The sequence below is a fragment of the Pseudopipra pipra genome, chromosome 4 (assembly GCF_036250125.1).
Source record: "Pseudopipra pipra isolate bDixPip1 chromosome 4, bDixPip1.hap1, whole genome shotgun sequence".
NCBI lineage: Eukaryota > Metazoa > Chordata > Aves > Passeriformes > Pipridae > Pseudopipra > Pseudopipra pipra.
The window spans coordinates 67,184,981-67,207,653 of NC_087552.1; the positions used below are offsets into that span (position 1 = coordinate 67,184,981).

Here is a 22,673-nt window from a genome sequence, read left to right on the forward strand (position 1 = left end):
TTGCCAGATTCCAGCTGTCCTCTAGGCTTTGGGTGTCTGATCCACACCTGGAAATGGGACCCTGGAATAGAGAGACACTTAGTCCTTGTGGGACTTGTGTTCCTTACAGGATCGAGGGTTGTCCATCACACTTGGAGTGGGAACACACTTGGGTTCTCACTTACAATGCTTTAAAACAATCTGTCAGCTTACAGCTTGGAGTGAACTTGTGAAGATGCTGAAGTTGTTTGCAGAGTTCTTGCTGGAGTAATTCTCAGGTATTAGTTGCAGTTGATGCTACACATAATGGGTGCATAGCAATACTGGAGAGAGCCTGTTAGCAGTGTATGTGTTTTTTCTTCCCTTGCTGTGTGATCTGAATTCTGAGGTTGATGAGTGCCCTTGGATGCCGTGCTTAGAGTGCCTCTGAAAAACTGTGGCTGGTTTGTTGGCAGTTTTATCTCAATACCAAAGTAATTATTTTGGGCTTAAAGAATAACCTTCAGATTTGCTATTATAACACTTCTGTGTGTTACAATAGTAATATATAGCACTACTATAGATAGCATTACTTTAAATTTGCAAAATGCTAGATGCTTTCTGATTAAAAGAGCAACTCGTACTGTCTTTTTGTGTTCTATAACTTGCTTGTCATCAGTGAACCTATGAGCTTGACATCAAGCATGAACTAAATGCTGGAGGAATACAATGGTTTTTTTGAGTTCTGGAGCAGTTTGGGTAAAAGCAGAGGTGACAATTCTAGGTTGTCTTTTTAGGCATGTTCTCTGTTGAATGGTGAAGGAGTAACACGCCTGAAGCCACTTGACATAGAAGTCAATTCAAATAATTCCTTGTTGCTCTGCAACAAGTTGTTGTGAAGACTACACCTACAACCAGAAGCCAACTTCTGAAAACAGAATGTCATATTAAGTCTGACAGTGTTCTTAGACTTTGTGTTTACATGTCATAGAGAAAAAATGGTGTTTCTGAAAAGGGGGTGCATAACAGCAAAACTGAATACCTGAGCAAGTAGACAAGGATTTCAACCAGTATTACAGGAAGACAAGGGAGGAAAAGCAGCATGGAGCTGATGCCTTGTACAGGTCTGCTGAGCCAGTCTCTTTCCTTCTCTTTATTGGGGTTCTTCCTTCTGGCTTTTTATTTTTTTAAATGCTTGCTGTGAAGCTGAAGTCTTGAAACTAGAGATGGTTTCTCAGAATGATTTGGGAGCACTGCAGCGTAACCAGATCATGATGAAGCCGTCTTGGAACTACAGTAATATAAATATTATATTAAGGTTGGTTATTAAACTGTAGAAAGGGACAGAGCAGTTTGTTGAAAACTGTAATTACTTAGGTTATTGCCAAGCTGGAATGAAGGTAGTTGTTTTGCAATAACCAAAAGATGGAAGATAAGTAGTTTGAGCAGCAACATAAAACCTGTGAATGCCCACTGTTTGGCTATTAAGAATTTCTTGTCAAATGTGTTGAGAATTATTTTTATTGCCAGTGACTCACAGTCACTCGCTCAAGGTGCCACTGAAAAATGAGATGTTGCAAAAAATTGCTTTATATATGTGAGATAAATAGGATAAGCAAAGAGTTAAGGAAAAGTTTTATTTCAACTTTGTAAGAGACATTCTGTTTTATCAGTTCATTATCAGAAATCAGTTCAATCTGTCAGTTTGGTGCTTTATGTGAACTTTTCCAATGGCAACCAGCAAAAATTTTTTCCCCTTGTATATAAATCACTAAATCTGTCAAAGTCTGCCTTCAGCCTGGCTGTTCATCCATATGCTGCAGAATGCTGAAAGAACGGGAATGCAGCTATTTCTTAGACAGAACTATTTTACTGTGCTCTGGAATGCTGGATGTGGAAGCTAATTAGCATTTTTTTGAAATTTCTTTGTAGTTTATTATTACTCAGTGCAAAATTTCACCTGGGTATATGCAAACAAGTTCATATTTATCTTGGTAGGGTGGTATGATGTCTGAATGGCAATGGCTCACAATAAAAACCAGGATGGGTTCATTTTCTAGCATCTTACAAAACAGTTTCTCGAAGCAATTTAACCTTTTCTGTGTGAAGCAGTCACTGGGGAACCTTCTGTGTATTTCTACATTATAATCTGTTCTTACACATAAAGCAACTTTAAACATTTTTTTTTTCCCCAGTATGCTGCAGAGGTTCAGTAGTTTGTTTTTAAATGGAGACAGAATAATCATAACAGCTCTTCGTGGGTTTAGAAACCACATGTCAAGGCTCTCTGAAATGTCTAGCTGCCCTAATACTTGTATTTGAACTTCTGCTGGTGCAGATGTGAACTGTGATGGATTAGTGGGTCATCTCGTTCTCTAAAATTATTTTGTAGCTATCATATTAGAAATTTATGTGTTAAAATAATTCAACTTTTTATGGCCATGTGCACTGTAATGAGAATCTGCTAAGATGTTGACTTTAAGGAAAAACAATTTGGACCACTGAAAGAATAAACCTGAATGTGTGTGAAAGGTTTGTTTCCTGTAGAGCTCACACATTTCTCTTTTCTTCTCAGTGATCTGAATTTGCTGCACTGTGACTTGCCATCATATCCAGGAGACTTAGTGATTTCAAGGCATTAGGAAAAATAAATCCATCACTGTATACCTCATGAATGCATCCTGCAATATGTTATCACTAAAACTACTTACACTTAGTACAAATAGTTAAATTCCACTGATTAGATTATTTTTTCTCCTCAGAATGGGAAGTGTCCTATTCACTTTTCTGTCCTTCTCACAATCAAAACAACATATGTTGTAATTGCTGATTTCTTGATGAATTCATAGTAATAATCATGAACTGTTGGTTGTTGTTTTGCTTGATACAAGAACATTGCTTTTGTCTTGAATGAGGTACTGCCAATGTACAAGTAAGGATTAGGTTTTATGGAATGTGTTTAGTGTATTCAGTGAAGTTGTATTACAGGCAGAGTGGAGTTTTAATCCAAGGTTTTTCCAGCAGTCATCAGAAAAAACCTGACAGATAGTTCTTACTCTGTCCCAATAGTAGATGTAATTTTCAGGAGACTCTTCTTTCTCTGCCATTTTCTCTCTGTAGCACATCTGTCTCCCCTAGCAAGTGACTACTGATTTTTCTTGCAATTAGCTTTGATTCTTTACATTTTACCTGTTTTTCTGGGTGTTAGTTTTTTGTTTGTTTGTGTTTTGTTTGTTTGGATAAGCCAAACCTCTTAATCTGCATGTAATTTTGGAGCCATCAGGTAGTGATGCTGATGTCAACTTTTCCATTTAAGCCTGATAATATTTTTCTGAGTGGAAATAACATGTCAGCAGAGGGCTGCCTCAGCAGCCTGATCCTAGAGGACAAATGGGAAAATCAGGCAACAAGAGCCTCCATGAATGAACACATCTTGTACTTCAGAAGTATTTTGTAATAGCTAAACCATCTGCTGCATAGAACTGAAAAATTTTGAAGGCAACGTCTGCATCTGTTGGTTCCAGGCAACACTTAGCCCTTGCAGAATTGGTCTTTTTACTTTGTGCTCATAGTCTGATGTGGGGCTGGGCAGCCTTTCTCTTGCAGAGGTGTAATGTCTTAAGATACTGCTCCTCAAAACTAGACCAGATTCTTAATGGCCAGTTTTCAGGGGAATATGCCATGATTTTCCCGTACCAAACTTTGTTTTTCCTTTGGACTACTTGGCATTTTGCTTTTTCCTCTCTCTTCCTGGGGTGCTGTGGCTGCTTATGCCTAAGTGAATTTTTTCTTGGCACGAGCTGACAGACAAACCTAAGAAATAGTCTGAAAAAACTGCTACTTTTGACTCTCTTCCCAGCTTGCAACTACACTGATTTTATGAATGGAGAAAAAAAATTCTCAGAGCATGGTTATTCCAGTCTAGGTGGAGTTTCTGCCTAGGCTGAGTAAGGGTCTAGGAACCTCTGAATGGACTTAGTAAGTCATGTGGCAATGTGATTCAATAAACTACCAACTTAGGAGACCCAGACAAATTTAATTCCTCACTACCAAGAATGTATATTCATGTCTTCAAGATATATAAAAGAATATTAGTGACTGAGATGGTAAATTAGTGATAGACTGTGACTGAGAACTAAGAGCTATGTGGAGCGTGGAATCCAGACTTCTTTTGGTTGAAGGGAAAGGGGCGCCCCGTGTTCTTTAAACAACCAAAGTACAGATACTTAAATTTTAACAGTACCCTGTCCACTGTCCTATGTCAGTAATGCTCTGACTCAATTCTCTCCCAATGAACATCTCAGTTATCAGTTCCTGTACAAGACATGAATGGAAGGCCAGTTTTTTTGAGTATGTAATGTTTTGATTAGGTTTTATTTTGTGGGATTGTGCAAGCTGCTCTCTCTGGTTAGGCCTGTGTCTCCCTACAGAGTCAATTTGTATCTTTCTCACTTGTTTGTTTTGAGCCTTTCTAGTGATTTTGAGATAATTGGATCTAATAGTACAAAGCTTGATAAAACCATATGTAGTGACATGTGATGGAAAATGAAGAGAACTGTACTAGATTTTGGGTTGTTTGAGGTTTTCTAAATCGCAAATTGTTGTTTCATCCAGCTAAAATGTTGCCAGGGCCTTAGACCAACCTCATGTCACTGAGGTCTTACTCATCTGTCTGTGCTGAAGAGCATCCTGGTATGATGAGTGATTTGAACTTCATGTCTGTGCTGTAGGATTTCCAACCCCCAGCTGTGGGCTGGCAAGGAGAGGGTTATATTCGATATGCACATACCTTATGCACAAACCCCTTTCTCATAATCCGATACAGAATACCATGTTTTATTATGGTTTTGTTGCTAGACATGCTAGAAACAAAACAGCCTTGGGGATAATAGCAGGTTTTTGGGTGAATATTCTAAACTTGGCTAGGTGACTGTGAATACAGAAAATCAGCTTCGAGTACGACTCTAGGTTTTGGCCTGATTTTCAAAATAGACACAGAGAAAATACATGTTTGAAATCACTTCTTGTGTCAAGTGCCTTAAGTGTCTGGTTTTTCTTATTCCCTCTCACACAAATGTGATGTTTTGGTTCCCATCCTCAGTTGGCATGTTGCTTTTCATGCACTGTTGCTGTCATGATAAGGACTGTTAAATGACTTACTCCAGCGAGTGTTTTTTGTTGGAGGTATCCTGCGGTATTTTACATTGTTGTAATTTTTTGCCTTTATGGCACAAATGCCCTGCTTCTTTGAGGAGGAGCAGTGTCCTCTGTATTGGTGGGGTGAGGAAGGTTGGAATATAAAAGAATGGTGTTGTAGAAAGACTTGGAGGTACAATGCAGGCAGATGCACTTTGTACACAGGGGGGGAGATGGTTCAGGGAGCGAGGCAGGCCAGTCTGCCAAACCACATTTGTGTGTGCTGCAGCTGCACGTAGGCTAGTTCTGTCTGGCTTCTGGCAGCCTGAGAGACTTTGGGGTGTTCCAGAGCTTGAGTGAAAAGCTCACTTTGTATAATTTCAACTGGTTTGCTCTAGTGTTACTGTGGAGCAGTAAGTTTTCATGATAACAGTGTTTTGAGTCCAATGTTTTTTGATTGAGTGGGTTAGTTAAGGGTAATGTCAGTTCCCAAATTGCAGTCTCCTGTATTGAGTGGTGCTTGTGGTGAGGTACATTAAGGCAAGGCTTTACTGTAGCATCATCCCTTGCAAGTCAGAATAAATTCCTCAGCTCGTGAAATGAAATGTATGAGAGTCGTGTTGTCTTCTACATTCCATTGCTGAAGTGTGTAGCTGTGCTCTGCTGGAGAGTTTTCCCATCTGTCACAGAGGAATATGCAGAGAGGAATTTTGAATCAGTCTTGGCCTGAGCAGAATGAAGAGAAAAGGAACTTTTCTCTTTGAATTCTAATTTTTCTTTTTCAGATTTTTTCCCTGCAGTATATCTTGCTCCAAGTGCTGTACATTTTTTTTTATGTAACAATTTGTTCGGAGAAAAATTGTGTAAGAGAAGGTTCTCCCATTTGTTCTCTTTTGGGAATCACAAGGCTTTGGTGGGATACCTGGAATAACTGGGCTGAGTGCAGGTCCAGTGTGGCAGGAGCACAGAGCCACATATGTACTGCAGGAGAGGAATGAATGGCACCCTGGTGATGGTGGGGTGACAGACCACAGCCTCATTAGGCTCCTTTGCAGAAATTTGGGGTGTATAAAACAAGTTCTCTATGTGCCCATCTGCTCTTCACAAATGCTAACAACTTCATGGTAAGAAACATATATAATAACTAGAAAGTGTAGCAGACTCCTGGTTTATGTTTTGCATAATAAAATTATTTCCTGGGAAATAAAGATGTTCATAATAGCTCTGCTGGTAATTTAGCAAGTCTCACTTCATGGGTAATTTCATTTTTCCTTCATGGAATAAAGTAACTTGCATAGCTTTCTTAAAATTTTCCCTTTTCTAATACAATTTTATATATACAAGGTCTGTTAATGTAATTTTTGTAATTCAAGTTGCCTCATTTACAGAATCACAGAATAGTTAATGGTTGGAAGGAGCCTCTGGAGGTCATTCAGTCCAACCCCTCTGCCAAGGCAGGGTCACCTGGAGCAGATGACAAGTGGGTTTGGAATGTCTCCAGAGAGGGGGATTCCACGACCTCCCTGGGCAGCTGTTCCAGTGCTCAGCCACCCTCAAAGTAAAGAAGTCCTTCCTCATGTTGAGGTGGAGCTTCTTGTTTTGTAGTTTATGGCCGTTACTCCTTGTCCTGTCACTGGGCCCCACTGAAAAGAGTCTGGCACTGCAGGATTTATCTTGTTAGGAGGCCTGCATTTGTCATAGCTTTAGAATTTGGCTTTATGATTTGATGCTCAGAAGTTACCAGTGAGAAGAGCTGGGTTTACTGTGGAACTTCAAGATGCTTTCCAAACAGGAAAGGTTTGTATCAGGTTTATAAATCCATATTTTATATCTTTGTTTCCTATATCTGCCCTGTTCTCAACAGTATTACTGGATTTGGCTTCTATCTTAACATGAGTGCTTTTGTTTGTGGCGTTTTTGTATCCTGTACTTCAGATTTTTATTGCCTTCCTCATTGCAGCACTTAAGCATTCAGTGATGTGTTAAACAGTGACCACTGTATTTCACATGTGGATTTTGTATAATTTAAATGCAGAGCTGCCTGTCTCAAACTGATCTTTCTGAAACAATCTGCATTCATATACCACCTGGGACTTTTCGCCATAATTTTTTGACAGGTTATTTTGCTGAATATGGAAGAAATAGATAAATGCATGTCCCCCAAATGAGTCATTGTGTTGTAATCAGTCGGTCCTTTTGCCACCTTACTGTAATTACACACCCCACACCCCTCTGGGTAAGGCACTTTCTTTGGCTGAGGTTGTACTGGGACATGACTGGTCCTTGGGCTGCTCTAGGTAGTAACGTGAAGAATCGAGCAGTAGCTGCTTGGAGAATAAAAGTGTAATGCCAGCTTGATTTACATTTCTCTTTTCAGTCCATTTCAAAAATGTAATTGTGTTTTGCTGAATATAAATAATCTTCAACGTCCCTTCAAAATACATGCATTTCTCCAGATTTCATCAGTTCCAAGTTTTATATTCTATTGCCTGTCATCTCCAATTGATAAATTTTGGAGTTCCTTTTTCTCTCAAACAAACAAACAAAAAAATAAATGATTAAAAATTGTTTCTCAACACATGCTTTAATTATGGATATTAGTCATGATTTTGAATGGCATTTGTATTCACAGCGCAATTTTGGGATGTGGTAACATCATCTCTGAAGTTAATGTGTCTTCCTGAACAGAGCCTTTAATTGGATGTATTCTAATTTAACCTAATTTGTAATGATTTTCTATGTATATCATTGATACTTAAAAAGAATATAAAAATTATATAAAGGAAAACAAATAGCAAGTACAAAAAAATCTGAGTTATAGTATATTGGTGCATATATTTGCAGTTTAAAAAAATCTCCATCAGTCTTCACAACATTTTCTCTGAAAGGAAGTGCTATATTTTACCTATAACTTGGTAAGGAAAAGCAGTGTAGCTTTAGAAGTTGTAAAATATTCAGTACATGAGGAAAATGTTGCCTGACTAGATAAGATAACTGCTTGGATGAATAACTGAAAACATTTTACTGTAAGACTTTTCAATTAATTGCTTTGACTGTGTTTGCAAGTTGCAACAAAAGTGTAAAATATGGGTGTCCTTTAAGTATTTCTCCACAGTTGCTTGGGTCACATATATTAAAAGCAGGGGTTTTATGTTTAATAATGCATTGAGATTTTTTTTTTTAGATCATCATTGGTACTCCCTGAAGCTCTGCAGGCATTTTGTCTGCAGGCTTGCCTGTGTCATAGAGGCTGGGTTTTGAAAACTAAAGCAAAGCTGTGGCTCAGGTGTGGTATAACTGCTGCTGGAGGGAGCAAAACTGAAAAGGCTACAGGTGCTGGAGCTAAATTCGGTTCAAGGCAGTTTGTCCCTGAGGTAGCAAGTAAGGGCAAAAAAAGATTTTTATTTCAGTAGGTTTGAACCGATGTCTCTCGCCTTCAGAAGGAAATTGTACTATTATGCTCCTGGCAAATCTAGAGGGGTCTGGAGGTCTCATCTTTGAACCTTTGAATGGAACAACAAAGTTGTTGGGCTGGAGGGACACTTATCTGGTTTAGGCAAGACTGCAGTGGGAAAGTACTTCCAAGTTCTAACCTCTACTTTGCAATTGTTACAGAGAACAGAAAGGCTAGAGCACAGAAAAACTGAGGGATTTACTGAGAGGAAGACTGCCAAGGGTTATTCTTGCCTATTTGGGAGCAAATTCCCATGTTTTAGACAAGTAATGTGATCATGTGACTGTAGGTTAGACAGCTGTGCAAGTCAGGCAGCTGTATAAGTAAGGCTACAACTGTTACCAACTGTTTTCAGAGCAGTCTTGAAATTAAGGGGAATAATTAAGAATTTGGATTTCAGAAATGTCAGGAAAATTCCGACACTTTGATTTTATGTTGATTATTCAGAGAAAAATATGCACTGTTTCACAATTGAAAAGCAATTAATAGCTTTGATCCAGGACTTGCATGTGTGCTGAACCTTCTGTCAAATGCAGTATTCATAGTGAAACCAGTTAAATTGTTTAACCTGTTATGGGATTGAAATACAAGCTATAGCTACTCCAGCAAGTGTTCTTTAAGGCTTTGGAAGCACTTGAAGTCTCTACCCCATTACTTGTGAGAAGTTAAGAGGCTTCCTTTGCTTTTGGTCTGGTCCCTAATCAGTGTTCATTTCTGGAGCCTGACTGGGGGATGTGGAGCCTGTGTAGAGCAGGGGTGGTAGAGAAGATAGTTCAGCTGAGCTGGAAGGTAAAGTTTACTACTGTCTGCTGATAAAGGCCTGCAGTGGGTGTTCACATTGAAACTGAAGTGAATTATACTTTTATGAGTTAGTATTTTTGCATTACTTAAGCATGCTTCATTTTTCAAACATCACTTTTCTGTTTCTTTTTGTGGTGGCTCCAATGTAGTGTTGGTTTTGGATACTATTATGAAACATAACAAAGGAAAACTAGTTTGAATCATGTTCTTGCCAAAGCATTGTAAATATTACAGTAAGCATTACTGGTAATGCATTTCCTTGCTTTTAACAGCAGTTCTGCAATTAATGCCTTTGCCTCTTTTTGTCCTTTAGCATACTGTAGAAATACTTGGCAACCAGAAGTTTGCAGAATGCATTTGGGGAAAGCCTGAACATGTAGTTATAATGTGAGTGATATTGCTGATCAATAGAGTAATAGGCTATAGGGAGTATGTGTAATAGCTTTTCTGAAAGCTGTCGTTGGGAATATGGGAAAAGTGTCCATTCATTAAATAGGTATGTTGTTTATTTATATTTACCAAAACAGGCAGGAAACAGGTCTGAGAAATTGATCTTGCCAGTAGAAACAGTATGTGTTTCTTGTTTTATTTTTCCTCTCAATAAATTAATAGAACTGTTCATCTTAGGAAAATATAAGCCAGAAAAGCATTCATGGTTGTATTTAACTTCTGCATAGTTTTTGCACATTCTGTGTCTGTGATTTAAGAGGAACTTGTTGGGTGTGGGGAATAGCTGAAGTCTGATAGTTTATTCAGCATGTATGCTGATGAGGAGAAATGGTCAAACTTGAACTGTGTGCTGAGCTAGCACAGAAAACAGGAATAGCTGTACAAACCCATTTGTCTCCCAGGAGAGGTTTTCTCTGTGACCGGGAGACCAAGGACAGACCTTGAGGATATTGTCTGAAAAGACCTGGGAATGCCTAATTGAGCAAAAAATATTCAATTCAGCGGGGAGTGGGAGCAGGGATGCATGGAAGCCTTCTGCCATGCACTACCATGTAGTCAGTCTCCTGTCTTCCAGCAAATATATTCTTTTCATACACTTGAATATATTTTATTGTTGTTGGACTGTTTCAGAAGTTTTAAACATAGTTTGAAGTACTCTGTGGTCCTGCTGTTGGTCTGTCTGGTTTCTTTCCCCTTCCTCTCTTCTCACTCATGTTCTGGTAATTTTCAAAGCCACTATTTATGCTCAAGTGTGCTTGGAAAAAGGATGCTAATCACAGTATCAAGACATTAAAAGCAGTGAAGTTCCTGAAAGTTCCCTAAAATTTCAAGTACGTCTCTACCTAAAAGGAGGTGGTGACTTTCTCCAAAGAGAGTGATGATAAATGCCTGAGATCAAGGACTATCTGGAGTGTGTTCCTTATTAGACATGAATGAATCCCCACAGGTGGGTGCTGTGGTAAGCATGGGACAAACATCCATGGAAGCTTGCTGTTATCTGGAAGACAGAGTAGGAAACACAAGTTGACTGATGATGGCACTTGGAAAGCTACTTGTTTATCTGATTTAGCTGAAATAGTGGAAATAAGATCAAAAGATTTACTTATGCAAACATTCATTTGAAGTTACTGTCAGAAGGCAGAAGCTGGGAAAAGTTTCTGTGCTGAGGGCTGTAAGAGCAGTTTCTTTCATCGTTGGTTTTGAACAGATGCGTTTCGGAACAAAGTTTTGATGAAATCTTTTTGTTGCAATGATTGATTGTTCTACTGATATGATGCCAAGGTAGTTAAATCCTGAACATCTGGCAAGGTGCTCAGCCTGAGCTTATCGAAGGCCTCCTACAAGGCAAATGAGGTTATCTATGAGCAACTTCACACAGATGACTGTTCTTTTCTTAAAATATGATATGGAACACCTCAGACTCACCATAAGTAAGTTTGCTGAGGCAAAGAAAAATAAAGATGCACTGTGAATATAAAAAACCTTAGAAATGTGCTATGCCTGAGAACAACTATGGAGCAACTCTTTTATAATCAGCAGGCTTGAACTTGCTGGGTCAGGTTTCCCTGTTGTTAGAGTTTTGTCTGTTCCCTGATTAACTAAGATGTGTATTTTATGATCCAGAAGTAAAATTGTGTATATGGCAGGTTGTTCAAAATGGGTTGATACTGAACAGCAAGGCAGAATTGGTGATTTACCAGGTCTGCTAAGCATGAGCAAAATACTGGAACTATAGACCCAGGAGGGGAAAAAATAATTTAGGAATGTGCGTGCTAAAAGATGACAGAACCAAAAAAAGTCTTCAAAGCAGTCATTTAGCTGCATAAACTGGTTATTTGAGGTTATTTTTTTTTATTTTGTTGTTTGTCTGATTCTGAAAGGAAAAAAGGTTCTAGAGCAGAGTAATAACTAGAGAGAAATTACCATGGAAGACATGTCCAATAAGAGGTCATTGTTTGCCCAAGTGTTTAGGAGTTGTTATAAATATTTAGACACATCCATTAAACATGGTATAATATAACTAGAGTGGGTTAAAAGTCTTCTAATGCAGAGTCGTGAAGACATGTAGTGTAGCAAGTTGGTTTGCATTGCTGGAGGAAAAATAGCTGGGTGCCACTTCCAAATGGCACAGGATTCCTCTGCGTGAGGGAGGGGCTGCAGAGCTGGAATTGGAGGTAATTGATGAACAAGCTCAGGGAGCTAAATTGGCTGTTTTCCTCTTGATAGGTAACAAATCACTAAAAGCACTGCAGAACCTTATTTTGTTTGAAGAGATGCTTAGTTAAATGTTTAAATACAAAAATCTAGACAAATCTGAAACAAACTGCATAAAAGCATTTAAAAAAACCCAAACCCAAAACATTTAGAGAGTGATTTGTACATTTCAATATGTATCCTGACAAGCTGAATTTGCTGTTTCTAAGTAAATATTTGTTCTTTAAACTCAGTGTTCTTGCAGCAGCTGCGAATGAAATGTGATTATCTTAAGGTCAAACTCTGAGATATTAGCTGCTGGAGGAGGCTTTTGGTAAGTGTTTCTTAAGTTCAGTGGGGTGGGCTGACCTTGGCTGGCTGCCAGGTGTCCACCCAGCCACTCTCATTCCCCTTTGCAACAGGCCAGGGCAAGAAAATAGGATGAAAAAGCTTGAGAGTCAGGATAAAGACAGGGAGGTCACTCACCAGTTGCCATCACAAGCAAAACAGATCCAACTTGGAGAAGGTTGATTTCTTGCTAATTAAAAATAGCCTACCATAGGCTAGACAAGGAGGCAGCCTTGCAGGTTACCCACTCTTCACGTGGAAGAACTGGCTGCTCCATCACTTCAGTACAGCAAAACCCCTTTCTCTCCTGCAGTCTGTCTGTCTTTCCTAGAAATCAAAGCTGTGGTTCAGCTGCAGGGCACTCCTGTTCCACCGAGTACATGTCCAAAAGCTTCACTAATATGTATTCAGCATATGCTTATGTGCTTCCCCCAGAAAATATGGATTTGAGCACATGCTTTTCTAGATTAGTATTATAAACACTCAAAAATAGAAACTCTGTACACTGACTTAATCTGTCATGAGTGAAAACCAACTGCGTGACAGTCTCAAATATTTGGAATTCTAGTTCAGCATTACTGTTATCAGATTTTGCTTTTTAAGGGGTTGGAATTATACCCAGTGTAGGGGAAATTGGAAAAACTCACTTCCCCTGAATTTTATTGTCCAGTAAATCATTATCTCACTGGGGTTTTTTGGTGCCTTTGGTTGTTGTTGTTATTTTGGTGTTTTGGGGGCTTTTTTGCTTAAGGTGCTGCTAGCATTTTATTGTGTTAACAAGCTGTTCACCTGCCTTTCTTGCTTGTGTAATGACATTCTGTGGATAAACACAGAGCAGCTGGCAAAGCTTTAGCCAGGCTGTAGCTTTTTTTCACTGTGCTTGTTTTTTATGTATCCTCGTGATCAATAACCAATTGTTGTCTTCGTCTGAGTCCTTTTTTTTTTTTTTAATGCATGAGCAACACCAATTTAAGACTTAATTGCATTGTACAATATATGACTGAGGAAATTTTTTTCCTTTTTTTTCCTCTAACAGATAGCACTTCAGGTAGACAGTAGATTAAATGGAAAAAAATCCCCAAACTAAATAAAAACCCAAACCCAAACAACTCCCTCCAAAACAACTGTGTTCTTGGAGCAGCAGAGTTCCTCTTTCATTTGGTATGAACAAGTATTTTTGCTGCTAAAGATTTTGGCATTTAACTGTCAGAAGTTTTGACTCACCTGCCTGTTAGAGAATGATTGTTTCTTCTTGCTATTTATCAACATTTGGAAATCAATGAAAAATTCAAAGGGCCTGTCCAAAGGAAGGATATGAATACACTTCCTTACATGTGAGGTGAAAAATAGCAGATGTAACAACTTGCTGGTGTCCCTTTCTGAAGAAATACCTTAAATCTTTGGACTGTGTTGTGTGCCAGTTAAACCTGCTATTGCAGCTGTGACTGGTGTAGAAAGTTTTCAGTTGGCTAAGTTTCTGTCACTGTAAGCGTGTTACTTTTTCACACTGGCAATGAATAAACTTTGGACTTTGTGCCTAAATCCTATCACTTTTGAACAACAATTTTTTTCCTTCCAATAGTGTTATGTAAGTCTTAGTTACATTTAGTTAGCTCGAAACTACTTACATGCAATATCATTTGTAAGCTTTAAAAACACTGAGTTGCCTCATCAGCGGCTTTATTTAAATTGCTTAAGGACCTAATTCTGCCTTGTGCACAGAGCACGTTGTCAACTTGTACAATGACTTGTTTTTCAAAACAGAAGCAGCATTCTCTGTACACTGCAGAGTAGAAGCAAATTTCTAACCTATAACTTTTCTGAATTCCCATCCTAAGGGGGATGTGCTTCCACTTGGGAAGTCTCTTTTCTGATTTCTGTGTTGTGCAGTAGTTGTTCATATTTGGGACTGTCTGATAATGCCAGCACTTATTTTAGGGAATGGAGATTTTGAGGTTGATCCTGTGCTTCTTTACTTTCCCCGAAAATATAGTAGGCAACAGATTTAGACTGAGAACAACCAGGTCTTCAGTAATAGAGACACTAACACCACTGTTACAACCCACCTCTGAGGCAGGGTAACTGAGATTGCTGTTAATGAAACCCTTGGGTGAATTAGAGTAAAACGACACTGAATAACCAGGGTATGTATGAGGCAGACTTATTTTAAAACAGTTTAATTGCAGCGGAACGGAGGTATGTGGACATTTTGGTTCTTTTCTACAAAAGTATAAAAATACCATGAAGAAAACATGGAAGGAGAAGAGAGAAGGAAAGGATAAAATTAGGTAGTGGAGAGGAAAGGTATCACCACCCATGAATCCATTGATGAGACTTGATCATTGCTGTTTTGCTGTAGTGGTGATTGCAGGCTTCATCTCTTGGAGTGGGGCCTGTGAAATAAAAGTTCATCGGGTTATTTCCATTAAAGTTGGCATGGGAATGCCTGGAGCCCTCGCAAGGGAGGGGATTCTTTGTATCTGATGCAGTGTTATGGGGCATGCACATATTTCTGATGGAGAGTTCCCAAAAAGAATCAGGAGGTGCTTTGGGGTTCTTGGTGGCCTGGAACCCCCTCTGTTGGTCTTGCCCACTCCTTGACCCCACTTCTGCTCTTGCACTGCATTTTGTGTGGTCCCCATGGACCTAAACAGGAAAACTGGCTCCAGAAAGGTGCTGCCCTACCTTTGTACAGCCCCCATTTCCAGGCACATCCTGTTCTATTCTTGACCATTTTGAGTGGTCATCAGTGTTTGAGACATAGCAGTGCACTAACTCCTTACTGTCCAGGCTTCTAAAAACACCTTTCCCTTACCAAAGGGAGAATAAGGGAAGCTGTGTAGATGCAAGACAGTTCCACTGATGTGAATGTGATGCCCTTTCTCTAAAACTTTTCAGCTGTTAGAGCTGTAGCAGAATAGAAATGGGTGAGCAGGCAATTTAACCTGAAGGGTTAAAGGTTGTGTCATGTGGCCCTGCAGCAGTTAAAAATATTGCACGTGGACTGTCACCAAATATTGTCCCGTGATTGTGAAGGCATTTCATAGAATGTGTAATAAAATACATGTATTTGCGTAAAATGCACCTTTTACCAAGTACTACTTGAAAAGTTACCCAGTAGATGTGGGTTTACTTTGTGCCCTTGTCAAAAAGCAATCTGAATTTACCATCAGCAAAGGCATATAATTAATGCTTTTCTGTATAGTTTCTTTCCATGGCGATCAAGTCAGGGTTTCTGAGCGTGTGGGAGAGACATAAATGCTTAGTGCTGGAAAAGTGCCAGTGAACAAAGGGAGATCTGGAGCCTTTCATCTAGGGTCCATGGATTTTATTTCAAACAGGGTTGGGGGTTAGCTATTTTTCTGAAGCCTTTAGATCAGCAATTCAAAAATGATGAATATTATTTTCCAGAGGACAACTGACAGGCATCAGAAGATGGTGCTATCACTGGCTGTGATCTTGCTCATCTGCATGGTTCCATTGCTTAAGTCTGTTCTTTGGCTTATTTAGGATGATCGTGTTTTCGTTTGGTGGTGGTGGCTCTGTTCCTGCTGGGATCTCAGTAAAAGAAAAAGCCTGTACAATATTTCTGCTTCCATAGAAAGGATCACAGAAACCTGGGGGAAATGTTGCCTTTAATGTTCAAATTATGGGCTGCTATCAGTTACATTTGTAAGATGACGCACATTTTATGTGCCTCAAAAAGAGGCAGTATTGATATTTGAAAACCGCTGTGAAAAATCATGCAAAAGGTGCTTGTGGTTTTGTTTCAAAAGGAGGAAATCTCCTGGAGAACCACCCTTGTTTCTGGAAATGTGATTTTTCAAGGTGATTCTTAAATTCCAGAATTACTCTGTGGTTTGAGATTGTTCTGTCAGCACCCTGGCTTCTCATTGGTAGTATATTTTTGGTCTTTGTCCTATGTTGGGAAGTCTGTGCTAGAATTCTTCCTCTCCCAGTTAGTTGTCACATTTTTTTAGTGACAATTTCTGGTTTTGGTCTACCAAGTTGTTTACAAGATGTGAGAATAGCATCTTTTCTTCTGATAACATGCAATAAATAATTTTATAAACGTGTTGTTTTTCCAGTAGCCTGTATCTAACAGGTCTCTTAATTTAAAGATGTTTTCTTCTTACCATTCTTTTACAGTCCATTAAAATCCTATTTGAAAAATCAGATCAGCATTCATTATGCAACAAATTGAACTAAGCTAATCCTAGTCACTGATCATTGATAGGACTCCATGGGCAAAGCCAGAATGTAGCCAGTCCAATAGTTAATACAACTTTTTTTATGGGACAGTTTTATACAGACCTTGTGGATGGCAGGCAGGCATCTTCTGATTTCAGTATCGAACCTAATGAGTGGTACTTAATAAAATGTAAAAATAATTAAAATACTTATTCAGGGAGTGATCACTAATGAAGAAAAAAGATGTATTATATGACATGGCTAAATGTCATTATATGACATGGCTAAATGTTTTGTTTGGTTGTTTGTTTTTTTCTTTAAAGCAATGCTTTCAAATCTGGAGAATATTCTCCAGTGGTGTGGTAAATTCTGTGCTGGCAGTAGGGATACACAGGATAACCTGGGCCACTGGTTGGGCTGAATCCCTTTGAATGTTAGATATAGAATATACAGAGGTGTTAGACAGAAGAAATGCAGGATGCATTTGTAGAATGAGACTCCTACCTGGGCAGCTCATACTCAGGAGGGTGTTGGGATGATAACAGACAACAATATCACCACATAAGAGAAACTTCCACACAACCCAACAAAAATTCTCCCCCAAAATCCCAAAGCCATATGTGCAACCTAGAGTTTTGATGTGTTTAAAGGGGCAGTCAGTGGATACAGAAATAGGCAAATAAAAGGTAGTGCAAATACTTGATGTGGTAGTTGAAAAAGGCAAAATGAGCAGTGTGTAGAAGTTGCAGTCTAGCAAAGCAAAACAAGAAATTAGATGCGTTAATTCGATGTTTAATGTGATTATTTCCTGAAACAAACTACCCAGATAAGTGGTCAGTTCTCTGTTAAGTGTTTTCAAATTATGTGTTTCTGTTAATTTGAGCAACTATGGATGCAAATTGCTAATTCCTATTCTGTCAAAGAATAGTAAGGAATTTGGATGAAATTAGTTGAACTATATTTTGCATAAGCTGAAAGTAGAAATTGGCATGGAATATGGCTCCTGTATCTCCTATTTTCTGCTACCAGTTGGATTAAATTGAATTGATGAAGTTGTGGTTTTTGCTTTAAATGACCCCCTCTGAAGAGATTTAGAGTTGCATGCAGTTTCAGCTTGCCAGGGACCACGTATGATTGACACAATTAATCAAAGATCACGCTACTAATCCACACCAAACATAACACAGTTGAGAGAACTCAATTAAAACTTCTGTTTCTCCAATTGAAAAAATCAGCCACGTGGGAGCTAAGTATCTCAGGCTTACTTGTTTTGCTTGAGACTAGTCTTAATAAATTGCCTTATTTTGCTTCTGCAGTGCAATTTAGATGCTTATAAATCAGCAGTCACGCTTTGCCACAATTCCACACACAAAATCCTGCATCTTTGATGAATAACCTTGTATGGAAGGTTTCAATGGTTGTAGATAAATGCTGAAAGAAAATGTAAAATTCAGAAATAATAAAAATAATTGGGCAGGGAATATTTAAAGAAATGCTTTAGGCATTAATGCCTGACTTTATAAATACAGAAATTTAGAAGTAAACAACATTAAATTTAGTAGTTCAACTATAGACTCTCCCTGTTATTATAATTAATTTTGAATTTTGTTTGTTTCCCTGATCATATATCACAAGCTTTATCCTTCTCCCTGGGCACCTTTACACCAAGGCTATAGTGAAGACATTATTCAAGACTGTAGATTTTTGACAGCTTATACTTATGGTACTGAAGCTGCTTAATAAAAGACAATGTTGAACAGATTAAGAGGAAGAAGCTTGAGTGAAAAGGCTCTCTATTTTATAGACAGTTGCCAATTAAAGAACAAAATAGAAAAAAAAAAACCCTACCACTTTCATTACTGCATTTCAGCTGCTGAAAAGATATTTAATTTCTGATTTGCCTCAGAATTTAGGGGGTGTAAAGTAGTGCTGTAGGAAGCTGCTAGGCAGTGTGATGGCTCACAACAGTGTTAAAGGTGTAAATTCTCTACATTCACATACAAGCAAGGCATAGAGGAGCAGGAATGGGTGCCTCTATTGTCAGGGAGGATTGTTGTTGTCTCATTAAATCGCTGACTGAGAACCAATTCAACTCATAACTCTGAGGGCATATGTAGCATTGCTTATAAGACTAAACCTTTTCCATGAGTCCTATGGCAATAAAATGCTTGCATTGATTAACCCCTTGATCCTGTCAAGTGTGGAGGGTATTTACTGTTCTCTTCAAAAGGTCCTTTTCAGGGACTAAATAGCTGTGCAGGTTTAAATACTCACGTACTGTGAATGCCTGAAAGGATTCCTCTGTGGGGGTCTGTATTCTAAAGACTAAAATATGGAGGTTAACAGTGTGTTGTATTTCAGATTGGAAAGATTATGGTTCACAGCATATACATCATTATACCCTCAGTGTTATTGTCCTTTGCCATTTGTTGCACATGGTGCTGATGTCTTTTCAAGTGATATTATCTTCTGGTTTGCTGTTGACTAATTTCTTCACTGTATTGCAATTGTTTCTGTTGGTACATGTTGTGCTCTAATATGCTTATCTTGTTCATCTTCACTAGTTGTCATTTAAAATGTAATTGGTAATTACATTTCTTGGTAATTTCTATGCTTTTTCTGTTTCTTTAGCTTATAAAATCAATGTTTTGACTTTACCCAACAGTTTTCTTTACCTGGAAGTTCTTACCTATGTTATTTTTTTCCCAATATTTGAGGTGCTATGAATTGTTTTCATGCAGCTTGGCCTTTGTTTTTACTGTTTCTATGCCTAGGCTAGTCTTTCTTAAAAGCATTTTTGAGTTGTTTCATTCTTCAGTGCATTAAGAATCAATTGCAGATACTTTACAGCTATTTGTTTTCTGTTGTATCAGGCATTTTTTTCTTTCATCTAGAGACAACTAATTCTAATTCCCAGTCTACAGTTAGTGTAGTCTTAATGTTTCTTACACTGTGATTAAAAACTCTTTTCATTTTATACACATGTCCCACAAATCTTGTGTATGTCATACTGACTACTTCTTTAGAATAATAAGAGGTTGTGTTTATCGCAGCCCGTGAATCTTTCACCAGTTTGGTGGCATCTACAAAAAGCTACTCCCTCTCTCCTCCCACTTGTATCTCTACTCTCTTTGAACAGTCAAAATTCCTATCTCCTGCTTTCACACACACTAATCCCTTATTTTTTAAATATTTTGATAAAAGCTTTCATAAGCATCAGAATTGCTAGCTGTTAATATTTAAAAATCCTTCTGTGGTGTAAACCATTATTATTAATATTTCTCAATATTTTTGAGGAGACATTCCTTTATTCTTCTGTTCTTTCTGTTCTAATTTCTGTTTTGTCTTAGTGTGGCCAAAAATCCATTTTGATAATTCTGTTCTTTGCCACTTGAAAGACTCGTGGCATAGTTTTCTCTCTCTAATGCCTTGTTTAGTCATATTATTATTTGTTTTGTGAAGTCTTGACATCTAATTGGCCCTGGTAGATTCAGTACCTTTCCCTTCTGTGGCTTCATTCTTGTGATCCTCAAAGTGGGTATTCTGACCAGCTAGCACTGTTCATCATGCTGCCAAGGTTACCACATTGTTTGAGAGATTATTCCATTTTTTGGTAGATTTGGGAGGGAAATGGTTGCTTTGTTTTTACTTGGAAAGCAACTGAAGTCTACTTTAGTTTAGTAAATAAAACTTGTGATTCAGTTGTTTGCTCCTCCAGATAATTATGCCACAAGTAGTGAGAATGCCAGGGTGGTTTCAGAGATTACCAGGGGTTGAGTAATGTCCCACGTTTGTTACGTGAGACTTTTTTTTTTCTTCGAGGTAGAAAAAATTTCAAAGTATGGGTAAATATCTCAAGATCATTCTTTTCCTTGCTGCCACGATATGGCTTAAATGTTAAAAAAAAAATCACAATAAATACAACCAGCTGAAGTGGGTGGGGTTTTTTTGCAAAAATAATGTAATATTGTCTATGTCTCCAATACAGAGAACAGACCCACAGCTCCTTGCTCAGTTCTACTATGCTGATGAGGAACTAAATCAAGTAGCAGCTGAACTGGACAGTTTGGATGGAAGAAAAGACCCACAGAGATGTACACTGCTGGTCAACCAGTTTCGCTCTTGTCAGGTAATCAAAATGACACCTTCCTGATTTCATTGACATTTGTATGTTCATCTAATCTACACTATTACCTATCATATTAATTTTTAATAAATGAACTTCCAAAAGGAACCTTTGCCTGTCCTTACTTTAAAGGGTATATTTTTGAAAACACTGTCCATAAGTTAAACTTATTTTCTCTCCCAGTCACACCCAAGAAAACCCCTTTAAACCAAAGTAGGTTCAAGTACAGAGTACACCATGCTCAGGTGATAAGAGGTTTTCTGCACAAAAAGTAAACTCTTGCAGTCACCTCAGGACAATTTTAAGTGGAAAGACCATAGTAATAAAGATTCATTAACATCTCCACCGAGTTAAAAATTGTGCAGTCAAGTGTAAAGAATGTATTTTGATTCACCCTTACTAGAATTTCTTCCTGTTATTACTAATAAAATGTACCAAACTTCATTATGTGGAAAAATTTCATCACTAATCATATTAAGATGAGTTTCAAGATAAGTGCCCTGATCATTGTAGGAAATGTTCACATTAAGTTAGCTGAGCCTGTTAAAAAGGAAAATAGTCAGGTGCTGTGTGCTTGCTTGTAGGAAAACTAAATTTTAGAAGTGCAGCTTTTTGAAAAGCACTTACAGAGAAAGAGTTGACAGTCAATGTATTGTTATGTCAGAAACAATTTTAATACTTCTGTCAACTTTGAATATCTTCACAGTTTCCTACTGCACTGTCCCTAGAGAAAAATGTGGAGTTTAAGGTTTTACCAAACTGGAAGCCATAAGTTTAGTAAGAGTCAAAATGCAGTGACTTGGAGGGAAAAACGTGCAGGTGAGAGTGACCTTGAAAGGTCATTGACTTGAGTCCTCTGTGTGATGGGTCAGCTCTGTGTAAATCACCCTTCCCAAATATTTGTCTGACCTGTTCTTAGAAACCTCTAGTAATGGATATTCCACAAACTTTCTTGTCAAATTCTTTCTAGATTGGCTTTTTCAGGAAAGGTTTTCTTTTCTCATAATAAGGGTAGATGAAAAATATCATCATGCAAGACAGTCTCCTTCCTTGTTGGTTGTTTTATCCCTGCTGATGACAGTTGATTCCCTGTTTCTCTGCAGGTGCACAGGCTTTCTGATTTATTTCTCATAGGATAGACAGACCTGAGGAGCTGTTCTGTTCAAAAAGTAGCTTCTCTGAATGTTTCACCTGCAGGACTGCGAGAAATGCAGACTCTGAGAGCATCTTGGTCAGTTCGCTTGACTTGCTCTATAGTGACTCACCACCTTGTGACTCTTATTACCTTCTGATGTCTGGTAATTTCTTTTCATTTGTCAAACAGATTGTTTTAGTAACAGCAATCTGTTGCTAGATCTGAAAGAAAAGATGGAGATTTTTTTTTTTTGTCGTGTAGCTATTTCTGTAATTTGTCATTTTCGAAGTTCTGCAGAATAGGTCAGATCATCGTCAAATGTCATGTCCAAAACAACACTGCTAATTAGGATTTATGCTATTTTGTAGCAGTTTGTGTAAAAGCAGTGGTTTGGGGTTTCTTCTTTTAAGAATTTGTCCTGTAAATGCCAAATAAGAGAAGGAACAGTATTTTAATAAGGATTCAGAATGTATTTGCTAATCAAACATTGCATGGTAGGAGGACAAATTGGTTTTAGCCTAAGGTATGGTGGAGTTTGAGAACAATAGAGAACAAACAGCCAGCCCTGGGGTCAGAATGGTTGTAGTGGAAGGTTGTGCATGTGAAAGTAGGGTAGCAGCTGCACTGTGCAATAACTCCGTGATGTCTCCAACAATAGTCAGGCAATTCTGAGACCTCTTATTTAGAGATGTGCACTTCTGACTCTTCAGGTGTCTTGAAGAGACACTCTGAGAAGTGTCTTGTGACCACAAAACATAGTTAACCAGACTCCCACTCTTTGTATTACTTTTTTTCCTGTTGCGTCCTTGTTTTTCATGTATTATTAGGTTTTCCAGATCATTCCTAATTCTTACCTCCATGAATTTGAGAGGCATAGTATT

The 22,673-nt window shown here is 38.3% G+C and overlaps 1 protein-coding gene across 6 annotated transcripts in view; it reads left to right on the plus strand.

Annotated features, from left to right (window-relative positions):
* The window catches only part of ZFYVE28 (zinc finger FYVE-type containing 28), a 151,863-nt gene that overhangs the window by 49,440 nt on the left and 79,750 nt on the right, over nucleotides 1-22,673 (plus strand). For all 6 annotated transcript variants that reach the window (XM_064653405.1, XM_064653400.1, XM_064653402.1 and 3 more), the window contains exon 2: nucleotides 20,520-20,660. In XM_064653405.1, coding sequence (XP_064509475.1) covers nucleotides 20,520-20,660 — 141 coding nt within the window. The remainder of the gene's footprint in view (nucleotides 1-20,519; nucleotides 20,661-22,673) is intronic.